Source organism: Botryllus schlosseri, chromosome 1 (genome assembly GCF_051294905.1).
Source record: "Botryllus schlosseri isolate E-star chromosome 1, Bs_hap1, whole genome shotgun sequence".
In the NCBI taxonomy this organism is placed as follows: Eukaryota; Metazoa; Chordata; class Ascidiacea; order Stolidobranchia; family Styelidae; genus Botryllus; species Botryllus schlosseri.
Genome location: NC_137236.1, coordinates 31,632,459 through 31,658,076, shown reverse-complemented (window position 1 = coordinate 31,658,076; position 25,618 = coordinate 31,632,459). Strand labels below are relative to the sequence as shown.

General features: G+C 38.4%; 2 protein-coding genes and 1 long non-coding RNA gene across 4 annotated transcripts in view; 2 read left to right on the top strand and 1 right to left on the bottom strand.

Annotated features, from left to right (window-relative positions):
* The window catches only part of LOC145447306 (uncharacterized), a 168,161-nt gene that overhangs the window by 57,113 nt on the left and 85,430 nt on the right, over positions 1-25,618 (top strand). The gene's annotated exons all lie outside the window — the stretch shown is intronic.
* LOC145447607 (uncharacterized) overlaps positions 1-25,618 on the bottom strand; it is a 142,814-nt gene that overhangs the window by 62,951 nt on the left and 54,245 nt on the right. The window lies entirely within an intron of this gene.
* LOC145447532 (LDL receptor repeat-containing protein egg-1-like) lies at positions 7,401-8,618 on the top strand. Its single transcript, XM_080325843.1, has 3 exons — positions 7,401-7,606; positions 7,660-7,753; positions 8,255-8,618. The coding sequence occupies exons 1-3, from the start codon at positions 7,492-7,494 to the stop codon at positions 8,298-8,300; spliced, it is 255 nt and encodes an 84-aa protein (XP_080181969.1). The 5' UTR covers positions 7,401-7,491; the 3' UTR covers positions 8,301-8,618.

The following is a 25,618-nucleotide window of genomic DNA, read 5'->3' as shown; positions in this document are numbered from 1 at the left end:
AATCATATAGCAGTGCTTCTTAAACTAGTAGACACGTTCCCCTTTATGATAGTGAAAAATTCCGCGCCCCCTTTGTTCTGATATCACAAAATATCTAAGAGAGAAATCAGAATGCTAGCAATCCCAACGCATAGTTTGATGTCATTGAAGGTTATGGCTGTAGACGAGAGCATTATCAAATATGAAATATGGACATATCCAGAGCAAAACCATGAAATGGTGGCAAATCGCGAAAAAAATTTCCGTTTACTACGACTTTGCGCCTCCTTCCAGATGCTTTCACGCCCCTAAGTTTGAGAACCCCTGCCATATATAGGCTAATATATAAGTGGATCGACCTCATCAGTAACCATTTTGTAAAGAAAAACAGTCGTTGACCGAGCATTCAACATCTAAATCCATTCTTCTGCCGCACTATACAAAATTGAGATTATAAACCAAAACGCAACACTGGTGATTATATAGTGAGGATATGGAAATTATATGAATTTTTATTTAAAACCAACCAACCATTGATTTGAGGATATGGTACACGCGTCAGAAACATTGGCGAGCTTTCATAAGCTGCTGGTCAACCTCAATATAATAGGGTTGCCACGTCCTCTTTTAAGAGGATTTGTCGTCTTTTTTGACTTTTTTGAAAATGTCCTCGGAGGACGGCCAAATGACCTCTGTTTTGAAAATTTTGGTTAAATATAGGTTAAATTTCCGCTGAGATAAAGAAAATCAGTACTCAAGTAACGTTCCGACGGGTAGCCTATATCGGGAGTTGAGACGGAAATCTGTTCTATTTTATATTTTTCAGTCAAACCATCTAGAAAGTCGGAAAAAATTTACCAATTTTTCCGGATGTTACTCCAGTATTTTAAGTCTGAAAATTTTGAAAAAGTGTCCTCTGTTCAGATTTCCAAAATATGGTAACCCGACAATATAACCAATTTTCAAAACTATGGATGAAAGTCGGTTGTCCAAATTCTTAAAACAGGATGGAGATTTGAATCTGTGAGCAAAGATATGTTTATATATTTGCTGATTCTACTTTTGGCTCAACCCCAGGACACACAATGCTGACTGCGTTATAACCATGTTAGCTTCAAATATGCTATATATAGATTTTATCAATATAAATACTTCTGCACATATAGAGAATGAATCAATCTACCACACGCGCGAATCGATTTTTCCAAGTACAGCAACAATGTAAAATTACACTCGCGATTCGAAAGTCAATCATATTTTGACTTTCTGTAATGGTTAGCAATTGAAATCTTTTCAAATGCACGGGCCTTGAGGTCGGGCTATTATCGCACCAGCAATAAAACAAAAATATAGTAACCAGAACATAACTTATAATTATCGTGGTGAAATATAATGAGAAAAAGTTTAATGGAATCCATGCAGAAATTAGATCTTTACTGCGCATTTTTTCAATATTTTAAATACGATTCTTAAGGCTTTCGCGGGCCGCACAAAACGGTGTCGCGGGCCGCATGCGGCCCGCGGGCCGTAGTTTGCCCACCCCTGCCCTAAGGCGATCAAAACGCATCAACTATTCTGCATCCACTCCTCTTTTCCTGTCTGTATATCCCGTGCAAGTGTCTAGTCCGCACATGAAATCGGGTTCCAAGTAGAAATGGTGAGCATGGAATTAATTTGTTACCAAATTACACCTTTCCCAATGAATACACTGTAGAACCCATGTATCCTGATGCCAGACAGTTTATTTGGTATGTTTAATTTTATTTACTATTATCACGCCAACAAAAGTTGCCATCTCACTGCACCATCAGCAAGAATCAATTATTGAATTGAACCAGGTTCTAAGATATCTGTATGATTCAGGTTGCATTCTATTACTATTTCCGCGTGGGAATCATATTTCTCTGACCCTGAATTCTACGCGCAGAACGTTGCACACTGGATATGCGATTCGATACTCCACTTTTTTATACATAGCTTCACCTCATGCAATTGAATAAGAATATCAGTATTCCCGATGTAAAAACTCCGGGATAAGACAGTAAAATCCACGAGCGATAGCGTAAGCTCTGGAGTTAAAAATCGAGCATTGTAAATATTCGAATGAATGGTAGCAAGTAACTAATAAATCAATGGAGCTTCTTCATAAACCATTTGGTCACCAATGAATTGAAAGCGCGAACGAGAACAATTTTATTATTATCTTTATCTTCAACAAATCATGTCCGTCAATTTTTCGATTTCGACGAGCTGGATGATGATCGTATTTTCATGTTCATGTTTCGGTTCGTTTCGAAAAGACTTCTCTTGTTGGGTGAACGAATTTCCTTGTGCCGACGGGAAGATGTGTCTTCCGCAAAGCCAGTACTGTGATGGAATAGCTGATTGCGAGTATGTGATAGGATTTGGCTGGCGATAACGGCGATAACTTTGATTACATTTGAAATTACTAGTTTATATTTATCCAATATTTACCTAATTCCACCCAAAATAGGAACGGGCTGATGAATTTCGGGTTAAATTGAGCATTGGTTTGTAACCAGTGGCGGCTCGTCCTATAGGGCAACTGGGGCATTGCCCCACCTAAAATGCTGTTCAATAACAATCATTTACCATTTATAGACGCACAGCAACCAATATATACCGATATCACAGCGAAACCCGCATTCTTCTTGTGCTTTCGCTTGTAAATGCCCATACCTAGCGCAGTCTATGCGAAAATCGAATTCTCTTCTGTGTTTTCGCTTTGTGAATGCCTAGCCGGGGCTTGCCCCGGTAGCGCTCATAACAAGCTCTCACTGTCTATTCTCTAAAATCCGCGCACAATAAAGAAACGGTGATTTACTCTCTCCTATTCATAAAATTACTGAGCAAGTAGGGCAACTTACCTGGTTGCCCCTAAGGTGTGATGTAACAATCGCATCTATATCTCAACTCGGTTACCGGCACACGCGTTGAGTCGACCTTAGCTGGTATTGGACGATTTTTGCGATGTTTCACACATTGATAATTCTTGAAACTTGGTATGTTATGTCGTGAAGGTGGTATTTAACACCGCTCCAAGTTTCAGGGTTGCTAATTAAAGTGTAGGGCAGTAATTTTGTTTCCAACGTTGACAGTGTGCTAATCCGTCATGTATCGCAAACAGATTTTACTTAAAAGCGGGTATTGGTCTCCATTGATTTTGACGATGTTTCATGCCCAGATCGGTCATGACATTTGGCATAGTTAGTCATAGTGTTAGTATCGAACGCCGTACCAAGTTTTAAGTTTATCACGGAACTATGTGAGTGGTAATTTCGTCTCCTGAGTCGAGTGAGAGCTGACTCGCCATTCATCACTAACAGATTTTACGCAAAACCGGTATTGGTCTCTATCGATTTTAACGATGCTCCATACCTAGATCGGTCTTGAGCTTTTGGACGGTATGTCTTGATTTCAGTATCAAACGTTGTGCCAAGTCTCGAGGTTGACACTCAATGATTTGGACACTAATTTCGTTATCGAGGTCAAGTATCGTAGAGATGGGTGCTGATCTGAGACATGGCCTAATGCTAACTACCGCATTGCGGATTTCACGCAAAAGCCTGTGTTGGTCTGTGCTAATTTGAACTGTGTTTCATACTGAGATAGGTGAAGAGATGATGATCTCATAAATGAGGTTACTAAGATTCGCGGTTTGCATTCAAATCTTTACTTTATTTTATATTCTCCAATGTCAATTTTACCGTGAAATTGTGGCCTTCAAGCCATTTGCTGACATCCCTATGTCAAGCGCGTTAGCTATAGTTCGTTTACGATGACGGCTAACAGCTGATCGCTTGATCAGTCTATACCTTAATATATTTTACGCTAAATTCGGTGTTTTTACACAAGACTCGGCCCTTATCAGCCTGGAAATTATCCATTGATCTAACCGTACACGGAAGGAAAGCGCACTCTTACCCTTTTCCCAACGTACTTCGATAAAAAATGAAAGGCTGACGTATAAGCGAGGATAAGGACGCCTTGCTATACAAATACACCTTTACACTGCTGGTGCCAGGGGACAGTGTCTCTAGTGCGACCGAAGTTGGGTAACGTGATCTGAACTGCAAACGGTGTCTCGATATTACCCGATGGTCAACATTGCTCAACTCGATTTGACTGGTTTATATTCCAATACACCTTTTTCCGTAGTAGTAACCACTAGTGAACTTGTAAAATTCCTATGAAAAATCGCTTTTTATCAACTTTGCTGCAGTGATTAGGCTCGATGCGTTAGATGTGCTCACGATTCTTACGCTCTCATTCTGGGTATTCCAGATTTCAATGAACTCGTCGTTGAACATTTTTCAACTATGAAATCACGCCGCGCGCAATAGGCCTACTGATACAAACGTTAAAATGTGCAGGTGTGAACTACTGTACTTCATGTTTTCTCTCGAATAATTTGAAATGCGTAATCTTTGTTAACCATGCCCATGGCATGCCATGCCTAATGTCTATACCCCATACAAATTGTGTGTGACCATCACGAAGTCACATTTTCACGTCGCAATACACTATTGTGACGTCATTTAGACAAATAAAATCGCGTACACCCCTTGCCCCACCACACGATATTGTCACGAGCCGCCACTGTTTGTAACAGATGCTTTAAAAACGCTGGGATGCTGTATAAGCCGCTCACCACTTGCGAATGCTACAAATAATTTGACGTTTTATGAAAATATTATCTTGAGTGCCGCAATTGGCTAACGTGCCATTGGTTGCCAGTCACCGGCATATGGCTTATTAAGCGAAACAATCATTTGCCAATCATCTCGCATAAGTGTCTTTATTCTATACACGAATGGCTACTTTGCTATGGGTGGAAAGTGTTGACGTATTGTCTGAAATTCCTGTAGCATATGCTGTCGAATGAAATGCAGATACTCATAAAGCCGCCTAAAATAGTAGGGGAGATGTGGTACCGATGGATCACTGGGACCGAAAATACTTTGAAAATTCTCTATGATAATTCTATGATTACACTCCGTGAACTTGTCCACAATTGCTTGCTGGCAAAATCTTTCCTCACATACAAAAAAATTCGACGTACGCGAGCTATGGGGTCTCTCACAGATGTTTTCTGTTTTGGGGGGTGTAAAGTAAATTTATATCGACATATATATTTTTCTTTGTAACCTTCTACACGAACAAACCAGCAATCATTTTTATTGTGAAGTACAAGGCTTGTATTAGGGATGGTGTGAACGTGAGGTTCACGTTCGCGTTCTGTGTGTGAACCTCGGAAATTTAGAGGTTCGCGTTAACAACAGAACCTTGGTAGGTTCTGCACTGTGAACCTTTTTCATATATTACAATTATAACATTATAACATCTTTGGTTCAAATTTATTGCATTTCAACTGCGGGCCACTCTATGCATGGCGCTGGCAGCATTAAAAATCAACACTAAACGAGCATGCACCTTGACAATCTCAAAAGTTTTACTTGCTTTGTTACAAAAGTTTGCTCGAAATATACAGCTTTCCGTTTGTGAATATTTAGTGACTCTCTGCTGTGAGCTTGACCCGCAATCACAAAACATCACGAGCGAAATACGTAGTCAGCGAATGATGCTTATTCAACCAATCAATAAGATTGATATCGTTTTCTGATGAAAAAATTCGAGAAGGCGTACGGGGTCAATCATGACTCAATATCTTTACTACATCATTAAAACCAAATCCGTGCGATTGAGGGGTTGACTACTGCTGTATAACTTCTTAATGGGGTGATATCGGTAGCAAGTATAGAAACCCATTATACACTCTGCTCAATATCAATGTAGCAATACCCAGACGCCGAATACATTGCACGGTCTGGCCTAAACCGTTAAGGGGTAAGTGCATATTCCCTGATAAGTCCTTGTCGAAATCGTTGGCAAATCGACGGAAGATATTGATTTTATGGGAGTAATATATCAATTGATTGCCCCAGTTGATACATTTAGCGACGTTTAAAACGCATCAGCATTGTTGCATTATGTGACCCGAGTCGTCGCTAGGTATCCTGTTCAACTGTACATTAATATTGGCTATCACTTCATTGAAAGAGAGGGTTGGAATTAGCAATATTACGTCACGTGACTTCACGAGGTTCACGTTCGCGTTCACACAGAACCTTTCAAAAAGGTTCACGTTCACACGAACCTGAACCTTTAAGAGGTTCACACCATCCCTAGCTTGTATCAGGCTATATAATGGCACCTATTATTTTTATCAGTACTTTCCTTGAGTGGATTTTTTTTTCGATTCATGTATAAAATTCGTAGGGTGGGGACCGATGATACAATAGCCAAATCAAGCAAAATAATCAAGCATACTAATCATAAAACAAATGAAACATGCCTACGTACCGAAAATCTTTATGTAATAATTGCATATGATGTTTTATCGCTATAATGAGGTGTCTGGAAGTCACACTGTCGATTTTCGGGCAATATGTATGTGCCCTCAAATTTATAAGTCCGAGCCTAAATCGAAACGTGATTTTATGACAACATTTGAGTTAATATTTATTCTATTTCTTGACAGTTGCGATCAAACATTTTTTTTGGCTTACTGTAGCTTAGATTATAATACTAAGCAAGAAAAGTTGTCACATCTAAGGTATTTAGGGTATATGTGCCATAGGTCCCCGGGTTGTGTGCCATTGGACCCATCGGGTGGGGACCGATGACACGTTCGAGCAACAAATTTTGAACGTCCATATATATTTTTTGGAAAGACGGATATTCATGTATATGTGCGCGATAGGTAGAGCTTGTATCAAAGTGCTGAGCCAGCAAAAGACCTGCTGTTTTCGGCTGAACATTTTAGGGCCAGCGATCATTTTCCAATTTTTGATCCATCGGTACCACATCTCCCCTATGTAACGTCCATATATTCTACATAGCAGTTCAAACTACAACATTTGTATATACGGAATTCCACCTGAGTATAGCATCACATATACTCATTCAAAACTACGTTCACAATCTGTGGTTCAGAGACGGGAGCGACGAATTCCAGCAACCGGAAAGGACAAATAATTCGGGCAGAATATGAAACAGTGCATGATACCTGACTCACATATATGTGATGGATTTTCGTTTTGTGACGACGGTGAGGCATACTGTAGCATCATTGGAGATGTGATGAATCGAGATGTTACACATCCTGGAAGCTTCAAATATATGGGGCTTATATTCGAAACTCAAAGTATTAATAATAGAATCCACATGATAAGGTATTCACTGTTCATCCAAGTATTTATGACTCGAAGGCGACATACTTCTTACATGTATGTCAGAAAGTATGTTTCAAATCCCCATGTATAACTTATTATTATTTTTTATCTTTTAGACATTGATGAGTGCACTTGTTCCGCGAACGCAAATAGTAAGTATATGTTGTCTTGACATAATAAATGTCTTTACAATCCCGACCTCTTGTCAGTAGATCGTGTGAACAGCAAATGTTTCCAATGTCTGGTCGATGCATTCATGGTGTTCCCAATTGCAAAGTTTTGTGACGGAGTATTCGACTGCAGAGACCTCACCGATGAGTGCCTCTGCTCTTCCGGCGTTCGGCCAGAACTTTGTCAAAATATTGTTCAGAGTGAGTACCATTTTTGAATTGTTATAATTTTGCTAACTAGAATTCACACGAAGATGCAACAAAGACGCACTTGCCTACAATCGAGTGCCCTGTCGGGACGAACGGAGCTAGGAAATTGATAGACTCATCAAGGGTGTGCGATCACAGGTAGGTCACCTCGCGAACATATTCATTTACTAATCAGCCTGGCTTTCTATTGATGTGGTATACGGAAGTCATACAGTTAACCAAAGGTTACACACACATGAATCAAGTAGGCCTTACGTGACTAAAGTTTGATAATGTATCTAACTATAAAAATATTTCCAATTGATTCCGGCAACAATCATGAACGAATGCTATCGCTTTTAATTACGCTACTTACTACCTCAGTATAAAAGGCAAGTGATTACTAAACATAACAATCAACAACAACAACAACAAAAACAGGCTAATTGCATCATTTGGTGAATGCATGCATTGCTAGATACAACTTCCAAATTGCGATGGAAGCCGATGTTGCGAGTCTTATCCTGTATCACATGTATGCATATATCTCTGAATTTGTCATTCAATATTAGTGTTCACTAAAATCAAAACATTCGCACCTACTCTGCTTTGTAAGTCAATATGTTTTATTATTCACATATGCCAATGCTACTGTTACAGATTGGATTGTCCAAACGGCGAAGATGAGAGTAACTGCCTAAGATAAGGCGAGTTTCAATAATGCGTGTGATAATTCGGGCGGAGCAAAATAAAGTATCCTTGTTAATCGATTCCATATCGAGAATATTAGCCGATGTGTAGCATTCGCGGAGCCCATATTATGACTTGAAATGTGCAAATATGCATATTTTATACTACTCCAGTTTTGGAGGCTGTGGAGTCGGAGTCTCCCTCGTTTTACCCTCAATGAAGTCGGAGTCTCAAATAAGTTTTAGCACGCCTTGGAGTCGGTGTCGAGGATAAAATATCGGCTCAAGTCGGGTTCGGAGTTTGTGGAAATGCTCCTGAGTCCAACTTCGACTCCATCTACATCTCTTAAAATTAATAATAACACCGTGTGACACGATTTTTTCTCCCGGGTTCTGATTGATATTTCCCGATAGTAGTTAGTATGATCGGTCGTGATTCGCCATTGGTTCTTATGGGTGCGGCGGTGAGGTGCCGCGAAAACTCGTGGTGGTGATGGCACCCTTTTACACCCCCTCTCGGTGGTGAGGTGCCATGTGTTCTTATGGATGCGGTGATGATGGCACCCTTTCGGGTATAGGCTGCGGTGGTGAGGTGCCGCGAAAACTCGTGGTGGTGATGGCACCCTTTTACAACCCCTCTCGGCGGTGAGGTACCTATGTGGTGATGATGGTACCCTTTCTGGTATAGGCTGCGGCGATGATGTGCCTACGGATTCTTGTGTCGTAGTGAACTAACGTTGTGGATATAGGCTGCGGTGATGATGTGCCCACGGATTCTTGTGTCGTAGTGAACTAACGTTGTGGATATAGGCTGCGGTGATGATGTGCCCACGGATTCTTGTGTCGTAGTGAACTAACGTTGTGGATATAGGCCGCGGTGATGATGTGGCTGTCGTGTATTATTACACGGTTTCTACTGATTCGCCATGTGTTCTTATGGGTGCGGTCGTGATGCGCACTTTCAACCATCTCTCGCGTGGTGTTGAATAGTCACCAACAATATCCGCACAAACGGAAACGTGGCTTGCAAGAGGATTTACGCAGTGCGTGCGACCTATATTTCGAATGACCTGCGTGCGGAATTGTTTCACGGCCAACCGCGTGCTACTATCGGTTATTACACTAGGCCAGTCAGTGCGAAATAGTTTGCTAAATCTAGGAATCACTTCCAAGGTAATATTTTGGTAATTAGTTTACTGCAGAGCCGGCGTAGACGGCGAGTCGAATATCGACAATAACCGCGTTCGCATACTAACACTCTAAAAAGGTGTGAAATATTTGTAAAAATCCTACGACCACTCACAAGATAACACATCAGAATAGTCATCTCTCGTGGTTTGGTGTTGCAAAGGTAGGAATTACGCATAAGTAATATTTTGGACGACGATGATATATCGTTATTCTTATGGACGCGACGACATGATAACGTTACAGGTATAGGCTGTGGTGGTGATTCGCCATGTGTTCTTATGGGTGCGCTCGCACGTCGTACTTTCAAGTATAGGTATCTCTCGCATGTCGTATTGGAAACTCGTGTTGGCTCGCTCACGCGGCGAAATTTTAGTAATCAGTTTGTCGCAGAACTTGATTTCGCTGGTAAGATTTAATAAGTAACGAATAACAGACCGCCAGTGTCGGTAACTTGAATAGCGACAAATTGTCACTTATTTCCGCTCTAACCCTAATCCTTTGTGAAGTGAACGCTTATTCAAAAGGTTGTGATATAATTTTAAAATCCAACGACCACTCACCGGATAATGCTGCAGACATAACAATCCCTCATGCCCGCTCACAAGGTAATATTTCGGTAATTAGTTTGTCACAGAACCGTCGCAGACGGTGATTCAAAACCAACAATTTGTCACTTGCCCGCGATCGCTATATGTTTCACGCCTCTCGAATAGTGGCTGACTTTAGTTGCGTGATAAGATCCATGAAAATATTCAATCAATGTGTTAGTTTGTCAACTTGAAGTGTAACTCACTACACAAATCAAGTTGAATCGTATTTGAATGTATTGATTCGACCCAACTCAAATCCTTTGACAAATCCTATTAACGCGATCTGTTGAATCGAACGTAACCTGAATATTACTGACGCCAACATTCACCCGCATCGGATCATTCACACATTCCACGCCGCTGTTTTAACACTTATAGAATCAATACCAACTATCTCTAACCCGATAATATTCAATCATTTTGGTAATTTGCCAACTTTAAATCCATTCGCGGGATGTACTAAAGGTAAATCCAAATAATCCAGAATGAAATATTTGGACTTTGACATTGCGTGAATTGAAATAGGTCTGAAAAACATGACTATCAACTTTGATCCAACCACATTTCAAACTCAAACGAATTATTCACAACATTAACAATTGTTAAAACTCTAGTTTCACTTACTTGATTATATCATTACAACTCACAAATTTGAATTAATTCATCCTGGTTGTATTCATATGCTCTATCTTTTTATTCAATTGTAAAGGTTGTTACTATTCTGAAGACAAAGTATTTACTAATCGGTGCATATACGATTTGACTTGGACATATTATATTTTGAGTATACGAGATTTGAATGTCTGAACAATAACTGAGAATTATTTTTAACACAAATAAATCCGTATATTACAGCGTAAAAGATATTGGGGTGTCAGCAACTCTGTACGGTCGTAGTTACAACCACATTAACTAATCTGCCCAGGCAACTCGTCATGATCATTCCTGAAATCAACACAAACACGACCACTGACTTGAGTTAACCGCGAAACACCATCAAGTTTTAAATCCGCTTGCAGCTGACGGATTATTCGAATGCATCGATGGGGAATATTATTGAACTCGTCGGTATTGTTACTTCAACAAATTACACCGACTGCGAAAGTTAATATCGAATGGTAAGACTTGATCACATATTTGTTGATCACAGACATGACGAAAAAAAACATTACCGAGATTTTATAAACTAGTCATATTACTCTACACATCTATCAATATCAAAATGCGAGTCATCCAATTTTTCTACTAAAGTAACATTGCACTTTCGGATTCGAATTCGGTATAGTCATACAAATTGTATTAAATCCAACATCAAAACAAAAGGAATTTTTTTTTTAGTTTATTGAAATCAAATCATTCGTCTTCGACTTGTGCTTTTCTAGATTACCCGCGACAATTCGTTTCGAGTGAGTTGTAACCAAAGTCAAGATATCTTTGTGTCCACAGATATGGAAGATGAATATAGCTAACACAATCACGAATCGACGTTTCAGAGTATTTCACGGGTGTATTAAACTTGTTAGTGTCACCTATCTAAAAGTACGCACGCGTTCGATTTCCATACCGACTGTTGCGATGTTTAGGATTCACTTACAATAACCACGGGTGAGGATTTAACATCAATGTCGTTACTGTCGGAATTTGCGACAGAGAATTGAAACATATGCACTTTACAGAGTGTGAAAATATCACTTTGAGTATCGAGTACCGTTCGAAGCTAGCGATCAATTCTTAATCATTTCAGTAACTCACCATTGTGCGTGCTAAATGTAAAATATCGCGAGGTTATACACTCTAAGACTTTGATTATTGTAAAAGTAAATTGTGATATGTTTGTTAGATGCATCCAATTCAACTAGAAGTGTCTAGTATCCAACACTCGTAATATCAAAAAAGTACTTGCTACACTGTTATTTGCTAAACGTGTTTTGCATTGTTGTTCATTTCTAGTATTGATTGAAATTGTTTTTGAACCCTCAAATAATAATTCCCGACATGAAATTAAGCCGCCGAAAGTCGTTACCATCACAAAGAAACAATTTGCACGATGTTTACTAAATGTATCCTATAGTTAGGTGTACTGGAATTATTTGTAAAACACACACACACACACACACACACACACACACACACACACACACACACACGATCAGAGAAATTGGAAATTTTTCCGTTGTCATTCGCTAAAGTAAATGTCATCACAATACTCTGTCACTAAAAGACGTTACTTGGACGTGCTTGAATTCTAGACATAGTTCTGATTTACCCAACACAAGACCCAAGGACAACCCTAGTTTCAGCCGAACACAGATATCCAAAATATCACACACTTCGCTATTCCTAAAGCACAAACGCACGATACAAAATAATACTTGTTGTGTTGTTGCAGCATCATCACTCAACAATATCACCCTCAATACAAATGATGTTTATGTGTAACATGCTATTGATTTGAACCACACCCACCTCACGGAAGAGGATTTACTCAATCTTTACAAAATGGATATTGACCAACATCACATCACCGGATTGTATCTGTTTCGCTGGATACGAGTTATGTTAGTTTAACAGTAAACAAATTTCACCCTCTTGGATTATGAACTCAATGCGTTAGCAGTCATTCAATATTTTGTTTGTGTCAACTAGTTACTTGGTATGTTACTCCACAACTCTTACAAAAGTACGAAGGATATTAACATCGCACTAAGTAATTAACTTTACTCGATATTCTCGCATTACGAAACTAAAGAATGGTTGGTTAGACTCTACAAACTGTTTCGATATCACAAGACCTTTATTGTCTGAATGGGTGTTCATGTGTCTTAAGAACCAAATAGTTCAACACAGCACTAGTACCAACAGAAACATCAGAGTTGTTTACACAAAAGTTTGTATGCGTGCAGTATGCGAATACCATGTGTAAGTCCAGCACAATTGTGGTATCCATCCGGGTTTAGTTAACACAATTTACGACACCGAGGTCACCTCATCTTTCGTAAGCCAACAAACCAACCAAGGTTTCAGGATATGTCCGTGTCATAGCAATAAATCAGCTACTCCAACAACAGAGTACATATGTTTTCTAGTTACGGCGCTTACATCTTACACACAAATCAATCTACTTTGCTAACAAAAAGTGCTGGGTCATCAAGTGATTACCCTAACAACAAAACAGCTAAATGTACTATCATACAAAATGGCCGTTATAGTCACCAACGGTACATGGTACAAGTAACAAGTCTCGAGAATCCAGTTATTGAAAAAACATGAAAGTGTTTCTCCTGCGCCAAGTCGTTATGTTGACTAAAGCGTATATTGTAATATCATGATCGATTTGCATTCGTTGGTCACAAAATGTCACTACTCTAAATAATTATTTTTCACTCAAACACAAACGCATACTTGTCGTCAATCGTTTTCATCAAGCACGAGTTCAAGAAACCTGCTACGACATGAATTGTTATTTTTTTTATGTTGTGTAAATAGGTAATAATTAATTTTAGTAACACTATATCAACATCATCTAGTTGCGCGAATAGATTTACACGTGGTCTTGTGGTTTTAATCGAAGTATACAGCACGGTCTAATGTAGAGTCATCTCTACTGTACAGCAACTCGGTAATCGAAATGCATTAAAATTTAAACAACGATCTTGTTTCGTCGCACCAAAAATATGTTTACTATCGCGATACTCTGCACAGGCCGTGTAAATCCTTTTCACACTCGTAATAGTATACCAACAGCTACCGGCGACAACGTTTAACAATACCAACGACACTAAAAAACGATACCTATACCCAAGTAAAATTACCATTTTCACCTGGAGGTCGGTCGTTACCCGAGTAGAAATACCATTGTCCTTTGGAGATTTATCGTTTACCCAGTGTAACAATCCCCTTTTCACTTGGAAATATATTTTTGACCTGGATAACAAACCCCTTTTCACTTGGAAATCTATTTTTGCCCTGGATAACAAACCTTTTTCACTTGGAAATATATTTTTTCTCTTGGTAACAAACCTTTTTCACTTGGAAATATATTTTTTCTCTGAGTAACAAACCTTTTTCACTTGGAAATCTATTTTTGCCCTGGATAACAAACCTTTTTCACTTGGAAATATATTTTTTCTCTTGGTAACAAACCTTTTTCACTTGGAAATATATTTTTTCTCTGAGTAACAAACCTTTTTCACTTGGAAATCTATTTTTTCTCTGGGTAACAAACCTTTTTCACTTGGAAATATATTTTTTCTCTGGTTAACAAACCTTTTTCACTTGGAAATATATTTTTTCTCTGGTTAACAAACCTTTTTCACTTGGAAATATATTTTTTCTCTGGGTAACAAACCTTTTTCACTTGGAAATATATTTTTTCCCCGGGTAACAAACCTTTTTCCCTGAGCAACAAACCATTTTCACTTGGTGGTCCGTCGTTTACCCGAGTAAAAATATCATTTTCCTTCCGAGATCCGGCGTTTACCCAGTGTAACAATACATTTTCACTTGGAAATCTGTCATTTACCTGAGTACCAATACCGTTTCACTTGGAAATCTATCATTTTCCTGGGTAACAATACCATTTTCGTTTTGAAAACTAACCACCACACCGGGTCAATTTGATATTTTTGGATATTGTTACAACGGACAGTGACAACATATACACCAACAGCGACTCCGATACATTTGTGTAATCGCATTTTCACTTGTTCTGGTGCATCCCATCAAAATCGACGGTTAGCCACACACACACACACACACACAATAACAACGCGCTATTTCGATATGACTGCAATGTCCGGGTTCATGCTTTAGATTTTCCAGAATCAATCCGTCTAAAGTTGTAATCCCCCCGACTTTGTTAACTGGTTGATACACGGATAACAATCTTCGGAAAATGTAGGAACGCATGCTACCCATCGTGCGCACGATTCCAGGTTACTTGTGATTAATTTCCTTGCTCACACTATACAGATTATACGTACAGGGATATGTAGCGGTAATCGGTTTGGTCAATACATATCGCCCCATCCAGTATGGAATTACAAACCCAATACAGGCCAGTTCATAACCGGATCCGGATATTCAATGCAAAGCGATAAAGCAGAACCAATGACCAAATGTAATTAAACATATAGATTCACAACCCTTGATTTTTTTTTCGTGAAAAATGACAATACATATCGAATATACTTTACGATTGTTCAACCCTACCAAGTATTCACGTAAATGTGGTTTATGACATTACATACAATGTGTCGGTGTACAAATGTTGGGTGTTTATGCACACATCGGTATGACCCATAGACAACATCATCATACCCTCCAGGACTTCAGTCAACTACCATTGGTCTCTCGATACAGCGAACGATACAGTATGCAACACATATCATTAGAGTGATATATCCACAGGTAAATATGGGGACTGGCCACAATAATTGTGTCGAGATTTAACCGAGATTACTATCCGTTCACTGATTCACTCGATGGTTTTAGCAACTTGAAACATCACAAGATAGACACGACTCGAATTACTAATATTCACAATGTTTATAAGTGTCGTTACTGATCGCGCACTAAGTCTATATGAATATTCGAAAAATCGGGTATCGCTACTCTCAACACCAGTGATTCGGTTTAAGTTTGAAATCGATTTGGTAATGTAATCCAAAATGGCGTGTTTCTGCGGGATCTGTTAACCTTTACAAGAGGGTGCTGTCTCTTTGATGCATGAAACAATTATTATCAACCACACCTTGCGTGCATCGATTTGTCGGCGTCGTACAATTATTGTGACCAGTCCCCATATTTACCTGTGGATATATCACTCTAATGATATGTGTTGCATACTGTATCGTTCGCTGTATCGAGAGACCAATGGTAGTTGACTGAAGTCCTGGAGGGTATGATGATGTTGTCTATGGGTCATACCGATGTGTGCATAAACACCCAACATTTGTACACCGACACATTGTATGTAATGTCATAAACCACATTTACGTGAATACTTGGTAGGGTTGAACAATCGTAAAGTATATTCGATATGTATTGTCATTTTTCACGAAAAAAAAATCAAGGGTTGTGAATCTATATGTTTAATTACATTTGGTCATTGGTTCTGCTTTATCGCTTTGCATTGAATATCCGGATCCGGTTATGAACTGGCCTGTATTGGGTTTGTAATTCCATACTGGATGGGGCGATATGTATTGACCAAACCGATTACCGCTACATATCCCTGTACGTATAATCTGTATAGTGTGAGCAAGGAAATTAATCACAAGTAACCTGGAATCGTGCGCACGATGGGTAGCATGCGTTCCTACATTTTCCGAAGATTGTTATCCGTGTATCAACCAGTTAACAAAGTCGGGGGGATTACAACTTTAGACGGATTGATTCTGGAAAATCTAAAGCATGAACCCGGACATTGCAGTCATATCGAAATAGCGCGTTGTTATTGTGTGTGTGTGTGTGTGTGTGTGGCTAACCGTCGATTTTGATGGGATGCACCAGAACAAGTGAAAATGCGATTACACAAATGTATCGGAGTCGCTGTTGGTGTATATGTTGTCACTGTCCGTTGTAACAATATCCAAAAATATCAAATTGACCCGGTGTGGTGGTTAGTTTTCAAAACGAAAATGGTATTGTTACCCAGGAAAATGATAGATTTCCAAGTGAAACGGTATTGGTACTCAGGTAAATGACAGATTTCCAAGTGAAAATGTATTGTTACACTGGGTAAACGCCGGATCTCTAAAGGAAAATGATATTTTTACTCGGGTAAACGACGGACCACCAAGTGAAAATGGTTTGTTGCTCAGGGAAAAAGGTTTGTTACCCGGGGAAAAAATATATTTCCAAGTGAAAAAGGTTTGTTACCCAGAGAAAAAATATATTTCCAAGTGAAAAAGGTTTGTTAACCAGAGAAAAAATATATTTCCAAGTGAAAAAGGTTTGTTAACCAGAGAAAAAATATATTTCCAAGTGAAAAAGGTTTGTTACCCAGAGAAAAAATAGATTTCCAAGTGAAAAAGGTTTGTTACTCAGAGAAAAAATATATTTCCAAGTGAAAAAGGTTTGTTACCAAGAGAAAAAATATATTTCCAAGTGAAAAAGGTTTGTTATCCAGGGCAAAAATAGATTTCCAAGTGAAAAAGGTTTGTTACTCAGAGAAAAAATATATTTCCAAGTGAAAAAGGTTTGTTACCAAGAGAAAAAATATATTTCCAAGTGAAAAAGGTTTGTTATCCAGGGCAAAAATAGATTTCCAAGTGAAAAGGGGTTTGTTATCCAGGTCAAAAATATATTTCCAAGTGAAAAGGGGATTGTTACACTGGGTAAACGATAAATCTCCAAAGGACAATGGTATTTCTACTCGGGTAACGACCGACCTCCAGGTGAAAATGGTAATTTTACTTGGGTATAGGTATCGTTTTTTAGTGTCGTTGGTATTGTTAAACGTTGTCGCCGGTAGCTGTTGGTATACTATTACGAGTGTGAAAAGGATTTACACGGCCTGTGCAGAGTATCGCGATAGTAAACATATTTTTGGTGCGACGAAACAAGATCGTTGTTTAAATTTTAATGCATTTCGATTACCGAGTTGCTGTACAGTAGAGATGACTCTACATTAGACCGTGCTGTATACTTCGATTAAAACCACAAGACCACGTGTAAATCTATTCGCGCAACTAGATGATGTTGATATAGTGTTACTAAAATTAATTATTACCTATTTACACAACATAAAAAAAATAACAATTCATGTCGTAGCAGGTTTCTTGAACTCGTGCTTGATGAAAACGATTGACGACAAGTATGCGTTTGTGTTTGAGTGAAAAATAATTATTTAGAGTAGTGACATTTTGTGACCAACGAATGCAAATCGATCATGATATTACAATATACGCTTTAGTCAACATAACGACTTGGCGCAGGAGAAACACTTTCATGTTTTTTCAATAACTGGATTCTCGAGACTTGTTACTTGTACCATGTACCGTTGGTGACTATAACGGCCATTTTGTATGATAGTACATTTAGCTGTTTTGTTGTTAGGGTAATCACTTGATGACCCAGCACTTTTTGTTAGCAAAGTAGATTGATTTGTGTGTAAGATGTAAGCGCCGTAACTAGAAAACATATGTACTCTGTTGTTGGAGTAGCTGATTTATTGCTATGACACGGACATATCCTGAAACCTTGGTTGGTTTGTTGGCTTACGAAAGATGAGGTGACCTCGGTGTCGTAAATTGTGTTAACTAAACCCGGATGGATACCACAATTGTGCTGGACTTACACATGGTATTCGCATACTGCACGCATACAAACTTTTGTGTAAACAACTCTGATGTTTCTGTTGGTACTAGTGCTGTGTTGAACTATTTGGTTCTTAAGACACATGAACACCCATTCAGACAATAAAGGTCTTGTGATATCGAAACAGTTTGTAGAGTCTAACCAACCATTCTTTAGTTTCGTAATGCGAGAATATCGAGTAAAGTTAATTACTTAGTGCGATGTTAATATCCTTCGTACTTTTGTAAGAGTTGTGGAGTAACATACCAAGTAACTAGTTGACACAAACAAAATATTGAATGACTTGTAACGCATTGAGTTCATAATCCAAGAGGGTGAAATTTGTTTACTGTTAAACTAACATAACTCGTATCCAGCGAAACAGATACAATCCGGTGATGTGATGTTGGTCAATATCCATTTTGTAAAGATTGAGTAAATCCTCTTCCGTGAGGTGGGTGTGGTTCAAATCAATAGCATGTTACACATAAACATCATTTGTATTGAGGGTGATATTGTTGAGTGATGATGCTGCAACAACACAACAAGTATTATTTTGTATCGTGCGTTTGTGCTTTAGGAATAGCGAAGTGTGTGATATTTTGGATATCTGTGTTCGGCTGAAACTAGGGTTGTCCTTGGGTCTTGTGTTGGGTAAATCAGAACTATGTCTAGAATTCAAGCACGTCCAAGTAACGTCTTTTAGTGACAGAGTATTGTGATGACATTTACTTTAGCGAATGACAACGGAAAAATTTCCAATTTCTCTGATCGTGTGTGTGTGTGTGTGTGTGTGTGTGTGTGTGTGTGTGTGTGTGTGTTTTACAAATAATTCCAGTACACCTAACTATAGGATACATTTAGTAAACATCGTGCAAATTGTTTCTTTGTGATGGTAACGACTTTCGGCGGCTTAATTTCATGTCGGGAATTATTATTTGAGGGTTCAAAAACAATTTCAATCAATACTAGAAATGAACAACAATGCAAAACACGTTTAGCAAATAACAGTGTAGCAAGTACTTTTTTGATATTACGAGTGTTGGATACTAGACACTTCTAGTTGAATTGGATGCATCTAACAAACATATCACAATTTACTTTTACAATAATCAAAGTCTTAGAGTGTATAACCTCGCGATATTTTACATTTAGCACGCACAATGGTGAGTTACTGAAATGATTAAGAATTGATCGCTAGCTTCGAACGGTACTCGATACTCAAAGTGATATTTTCACACTCTGTAAAGTGCATATGTTTCAATTCTCTGTCGCAAATTCCGACAGTAACGACATTGATGTTAAATCCTCACCCGTGGTTATTGTAAGTGAATCCTAAACATCGCAACAGTCGGTATGGAAATCGAACGCGTGCGTACTTTTAGATAGGTGACACTAACAAGTTTAATGCACCCGTGAAATACTCTGAAACGTCGATTCGTGATTGTGTTAGCTATATTCATCTTCCATATCTGTGGACACAAAGATATCTTGACTTTGGTTACAACTCACTCGAAACGAATTGTCGCGGGTAATCTAGAAAAGCACAAGTCGAAGACGAATGATTTGATTTCAATAAACTAAAAAAAAAATTCCTTTTGTTTTGATGTTGGATTTAATACAATTTGTATGACTATACCGAATTCGAATCCGAAAGTGCAATGTTACTTTAGTAGAAAAATTGGATGACTCGCATTTTGATATTGATAGATGTGTAGAGTAATATGACTAGTTTATAAAATCTCGGTAATGTTTTTTTTCGTCATGTCTGTGATCAACAAATATGTGATCAAGTCTTACCATTCGATATTAACTTTCGCAGTCGGTGTAATTTGTTGAAGTAACAATACCGACGAGTTCAATAATATTCCCCATCGATGCATTCGAATAATCCGTCAGCTGCAAGCGGATTTAAAACTTGATGGTGTTTCGCGGTTAACTCAAGTCAGTGGTCGTGTTTGTGTTGATTTCAGGAATGATCATGACGAGTTGCCTGGGCAGATTAGTTAATGTGGTTGTAACTACGACCGTACAGAGTTGCTGACACCCCAATATCTTTTACGCTGTAATATACGGATTTATTTGTGTTAAAAATAATTCTCAGTTATTGTTCAGACATTCAAATCTCGTATACTCAAAATATAATATGTCCAAGTCAAATCGTATATGCACCGATTAGTAAATACTTTGTCTTCAGAATAGTAACAACCTTTACAATTGAATAAAAAGATAGAGCATATGAATACAACCAGGATGAATTAATTCAAATTTGTGAGTTGTAATGATATAATCAAGTAAGTGAAACTAGAGTTTTAACAATTGTTAATGTTGTGAATAATTCGTTTGAGTTTGAAATGTGGTTGGATCAAAGTTGATAGTCATGTTTGTCAGACCTATTTCAATTCACGCAATGTCAAAGTCCAAATATTTCATTCTGGATTATTTGGATTTACCTTTAGTACATCCCGCGAATGGATTTAAAGTTGGCAAATTACCAAAATGATTGAATATTATCGGGTTAGAGATAGTTGGTATTGATTCTATAAGTGTTAAAACAGCGGCGTGGAATGTGTGAATGATCCGATGCGGGTGAATGTTGGCGTCAGTAATATTCAGGTTACGTTCGATTCAACAGATCGCGTTAATAGGATTTGTCAAAGGATTTGAGTTGGGTCGAATCAATACATTCAAATACGATTCAACTTGATTTGTGTAGTGAGTTACACTTCAAGTTGACAAACTAACACATTGATTGAATATTTTCATGGATCTTATCACGCAACTAAAGTCAGCCACTATTCGAGAGGCGTGAAACATATAGCGATCGCGGGCAAGTGACAAATTGTTGGTTTTGAATCACCGTCTGCGACGGTTCTGTGACAAACTAATTACCGAAATATTACCTTGTGAGCGGGCATGAGGGATTGTTATGTCTGCAGCATTATCCGGTGAGTGGTCGTTGGATTTTAAAATTATATCACAACCTTTTGAATAAGCGTTCACTTCACAAAGGATTAGGGTTAGAGCGGAAATAAGTGACAATTTGTCGCTATTCAAGTTACCGACACTGGCGGTCTGTTATTCGTTACTTATTAAATCTTACCAGCGAAATCAAGTTCTGCGACAAACTGATTACTAAAATTTCGCCGCGTGAGCGAGCCAACACGAGTTTCCAATACGACATGCGAGAGATACCTATACTTGAAAGTACGACGTGCGAGCGCACCCATAAGAACACATGGCGAATCACCACCACAGCCTATACCTGTAACGTTATCATGTCGTCGCGTCCATAAGAATAACGATATATCATCGTCGTCCAAAATATTACTTATGCGTAATTCCTACCTTTGCAACACCAAACCACGAGAGATGACTATTCTGATGTGTTATCTTGTGAGTGGTCGTAGGATTTTTACAAATATTTCACACCTTTTTAGAGTGTTAGTATGCGAACGCGGTTATTGTCGATATTCGACTCGCCGTCTACGCCGGCTCTGCAGTAAACTAATTACCAAAATATTACCTTGGAAGTGATTCCTAGATTTAGCAAACTATTTCGCACTGACTGGCCTAGTGTAATAACCGATAGTAGCACGCGGTTGGCCGTGAAACAATTCCGCACGCAGGTCATTCGAAATATAGGTCGCACGCACTGCGTAAATCCTCTTGCAAGCCACGTTTCCGTTTGTGCGGATATTGTTGGTGACTATTCAACACCACGCGAGAGATGGTTGAAAGTGCGCATCACGACCGCACCCATAAGAACACATGGCGAATCAGTAGAAACCGTGTAATAATACACGACAGCCACATCATCACCGCGGCCTATATCCACAACGTTAGTTCACTACGACACAAGAATCCGTGGGCACATCATCACCGCAGCCTATATCCACAACGTTAGTTCACTACGACACAAGAATCCGTGGGCACATCATCACCGCAGCCTATATCCACAACGTTAGTTCACTACGACACAAGAATCCGTAGGCACATCATCGCCGCAGCCTATACCAGAAAGGGTACCATCATCACCACATAGGTACCTCACCGCCGAGAGGGGTTGTAAAAGGGTGCCATCACCACCACGAGTTTTCGCGGCACCTCACCACCGCAGCCTATACCCGAAAGGGTGCCATCATCACCGCATCCATAAGAACACATGGCACCTCACCACCGAGAGGGGGTGTAAAAGGGTGCCATCACCACCACGAGTTTTCGCGGCACCTCACCGCCGCACCCATAAGAACCAATGGCGAATCACGACCGATCATACTAACTACTCCCGATCACTCTCACCTAGAAACTTCCAAAATCAATATAGTTCATTCCAAAATTTGTTTTTTTGGTTCGGAGAGTGATTTTCTGAATTTTTTATTATGTGCAATATTTTGCATGGTTATACCGATTTATCCTATAGGAAATTCATATTTACTGAAGTGTCTTTGATCGCTGGTACATGGTACTTGGGAATTTGCACAGTCCTGTATTAACTGTATCCCAATCAATTTTAAATGAAAAACTAAATAAATATTTCAGGCTAAAACAGTTCAAGTATAAAATCGATAAAAATGGGATGTTTTGCTAGATTTCAACTTATAGCACGATTTTTATTTCAAGGTTTCAATTGATATTTCCGGATCTGTCCCACCAAGAAACTTCGAAAAAGCAATATAGTTCATTCCAAACATTGATTTTGTGGTTAGGAGAGTGATGGTTTTTAATTTGCTAATATATGAAACATTGTGCATGGTTATACTGATTAGCCCTATAGGAAATGGATATTCACCAAACTGTCTTTAATCGATGTGAGTCCATTTTTAATCGCTTGGCATCGACTGAGAGGTTATATTCTATCAATTTATTTATCAAATATTCTGACGCGTTATTCGTAGGCACTCGATTGATTTTTCGTAAAGCATATTAGAGTAAACTTTTGGCTATTTTTCTGTCTGGCATAGGGTTGATTCTGAGTTTGTATAATAAAAGGCAACGAATTAGAATTTTTGTTATTAAGATCAAATCACAAAGCGCAGGCATTTTGATGCATGTGGTAACTGTATTCTAATCAATACCATCGTTAAATGTTAAATACAAAAGTAAATAAATATTTCAGGCTAAAACAGTTCGAGTATAAAATCATTAAAAATCGAATGTTTTGCGGGATTTTCTTTTGTACTCTGCATCATTTTACCGCGTTAAGGACTAGAAATAATATCCCATCATGCTTGCATTATATTGCGCTTGATATCTCATTTCACAATCTTTTATGTCTTGATGCAATCGCTCACCTTGTTCTTCTGAATAAGCTCTCATATGATCTTTAAACTCGTCCAAGTGAGCTTCAATCATATGTAGTATTCTGGACATTCTGCACCCTATGCTCCACTACGACTTTAACAAATTGGAAACGAGTTCTGCATAGGTATATTGCTTGTTATTGCCCAAGAATTCATTCACCACATCTGCGAGGCTATCCCGAGCCTTCTTTTCAACATCTCTAAGCATTTTGATAAAATCAGTCGATTGAGAATATTTAAATTTGTGGGCCGATAAATACAATAACCTTTACTTTAGCTTCTGCTAGCTCAGAAAACAAGATCGGGAGAAACTGGAATACGTCACCACCTTTATCCCATGCTTTCACAAATTGCTTTATAAGGTCACTTTTTATGTGAAGGGGAGGCATAAGCACTTTGTTTGGGTTAATCAATCGAGTCTGCTTTACTTTTTTCTCTCCAACAACAAATTCGTGTCGTTTTGGCCATATTTGCTTTTTGTAGTTTTCTGTGATAGCCCTACTATCCCAAAGCCAAAGGTGCTAAAGATACTGATCCCCTTGCATACCCGTCAAAAACGCTACCACCATGAAGTCCGCAATTACTTCCGAGTTATATTAAAAAAAAACTTTAATAAATTATTAATTGCAAATCATAAAATATCAATACCTCTAAATTCAACCCTGCAAACAGAAATATATATAAAATGGCCAGTATAGCAGATTATATTAACTTTTAAAAGTAATTAACACCCATCTTGGATGCTGTTTAGCCATATTTTTGATTTCTTTTCACAAAAATAGTGAGATTTTATAAGTTCATTCTCTAAACCACAAAAGCAAAGTTTATAATGAATAAATTTGATTTTTAACACTTACTGGGTCTAAGCAATAGGGAAAATTGATTAAAACCTGGGAACAAAAAAATGTTACATTGTGTAATACATAAAATACGATTTGAATGTACAAACAATCACAGTTATTAGTGACGATATTGATGAAATTGGACATTTATTGCAAATTGCCATTCAAATGGTTAGAGTAATGGTTCTCAAATTGGGATTTACCTACAATTCATACTTATTGCTGCGTGTATAGTCAAATATTTAATATTCCCCCCAATCAACAGTCACAACCTTCCATGTCCTCTAACTATCCTTTGGGAATGCTAGCATTTTGGTTGCATTTAGTGATATGAAAATAAGGGGGGAGGGTGCGAAATTCTTCATTATCATAAAGGGGGGCATGTCTAAAAAAGTTTGAGAACCACTTGGTTCGAGGGAAAAATTTCAACCAAATCGCGATCAACTCAAAATTACAGATGTCCTCACAAATTAGTACAATTTTTGGAATTATGCCATATTATTAGGAAACAGTTAATGTATCGTCTGGTTTTGTAAGTGACAACATCACTTGTAACTTTGATGCAAATATAAACAAACACTGTTTCCCACTTGAGAAAATCAAAAATATTTCCAGTAAGTAGCTCAGCCACTTTGGTCGAACAGATGTTTAATGTTTACAATAGTCCTAGTTCATAAATACTTGACTAAGTGCATGCAGACATATGTTTTTGACTCTTCCCCAAATTCCGTTTCTGAGTATTGTTTATTGGCAGTGAGAGAGTGTGTACTTCTCATCAGTATAGTGTCTAGTGAGAAAAATTTGTAGATCTCTGTATTAGTTGCTGACTCATACACAAAAGCTACACTTCTATTGTTTATATTCACATGTTACCCAGCTGTACTCACAATGAGATCAATTGGTACATATTTTACGCGAAGGTGACGGGGTGTTGGCCGCACTTGCTTTTGCACGGTACTTGACTGTAAACACCGATGGATCGAACTTGATTCATTAATGTTCAATCACTATTCGGGTTTAAGTGGTTCCTATTATCGGTTTCAGCAAAAAAATTATGGATTGGCCTCACCGAGGCGTGAGATTAATGTGACGAAACGATTTAAACCTG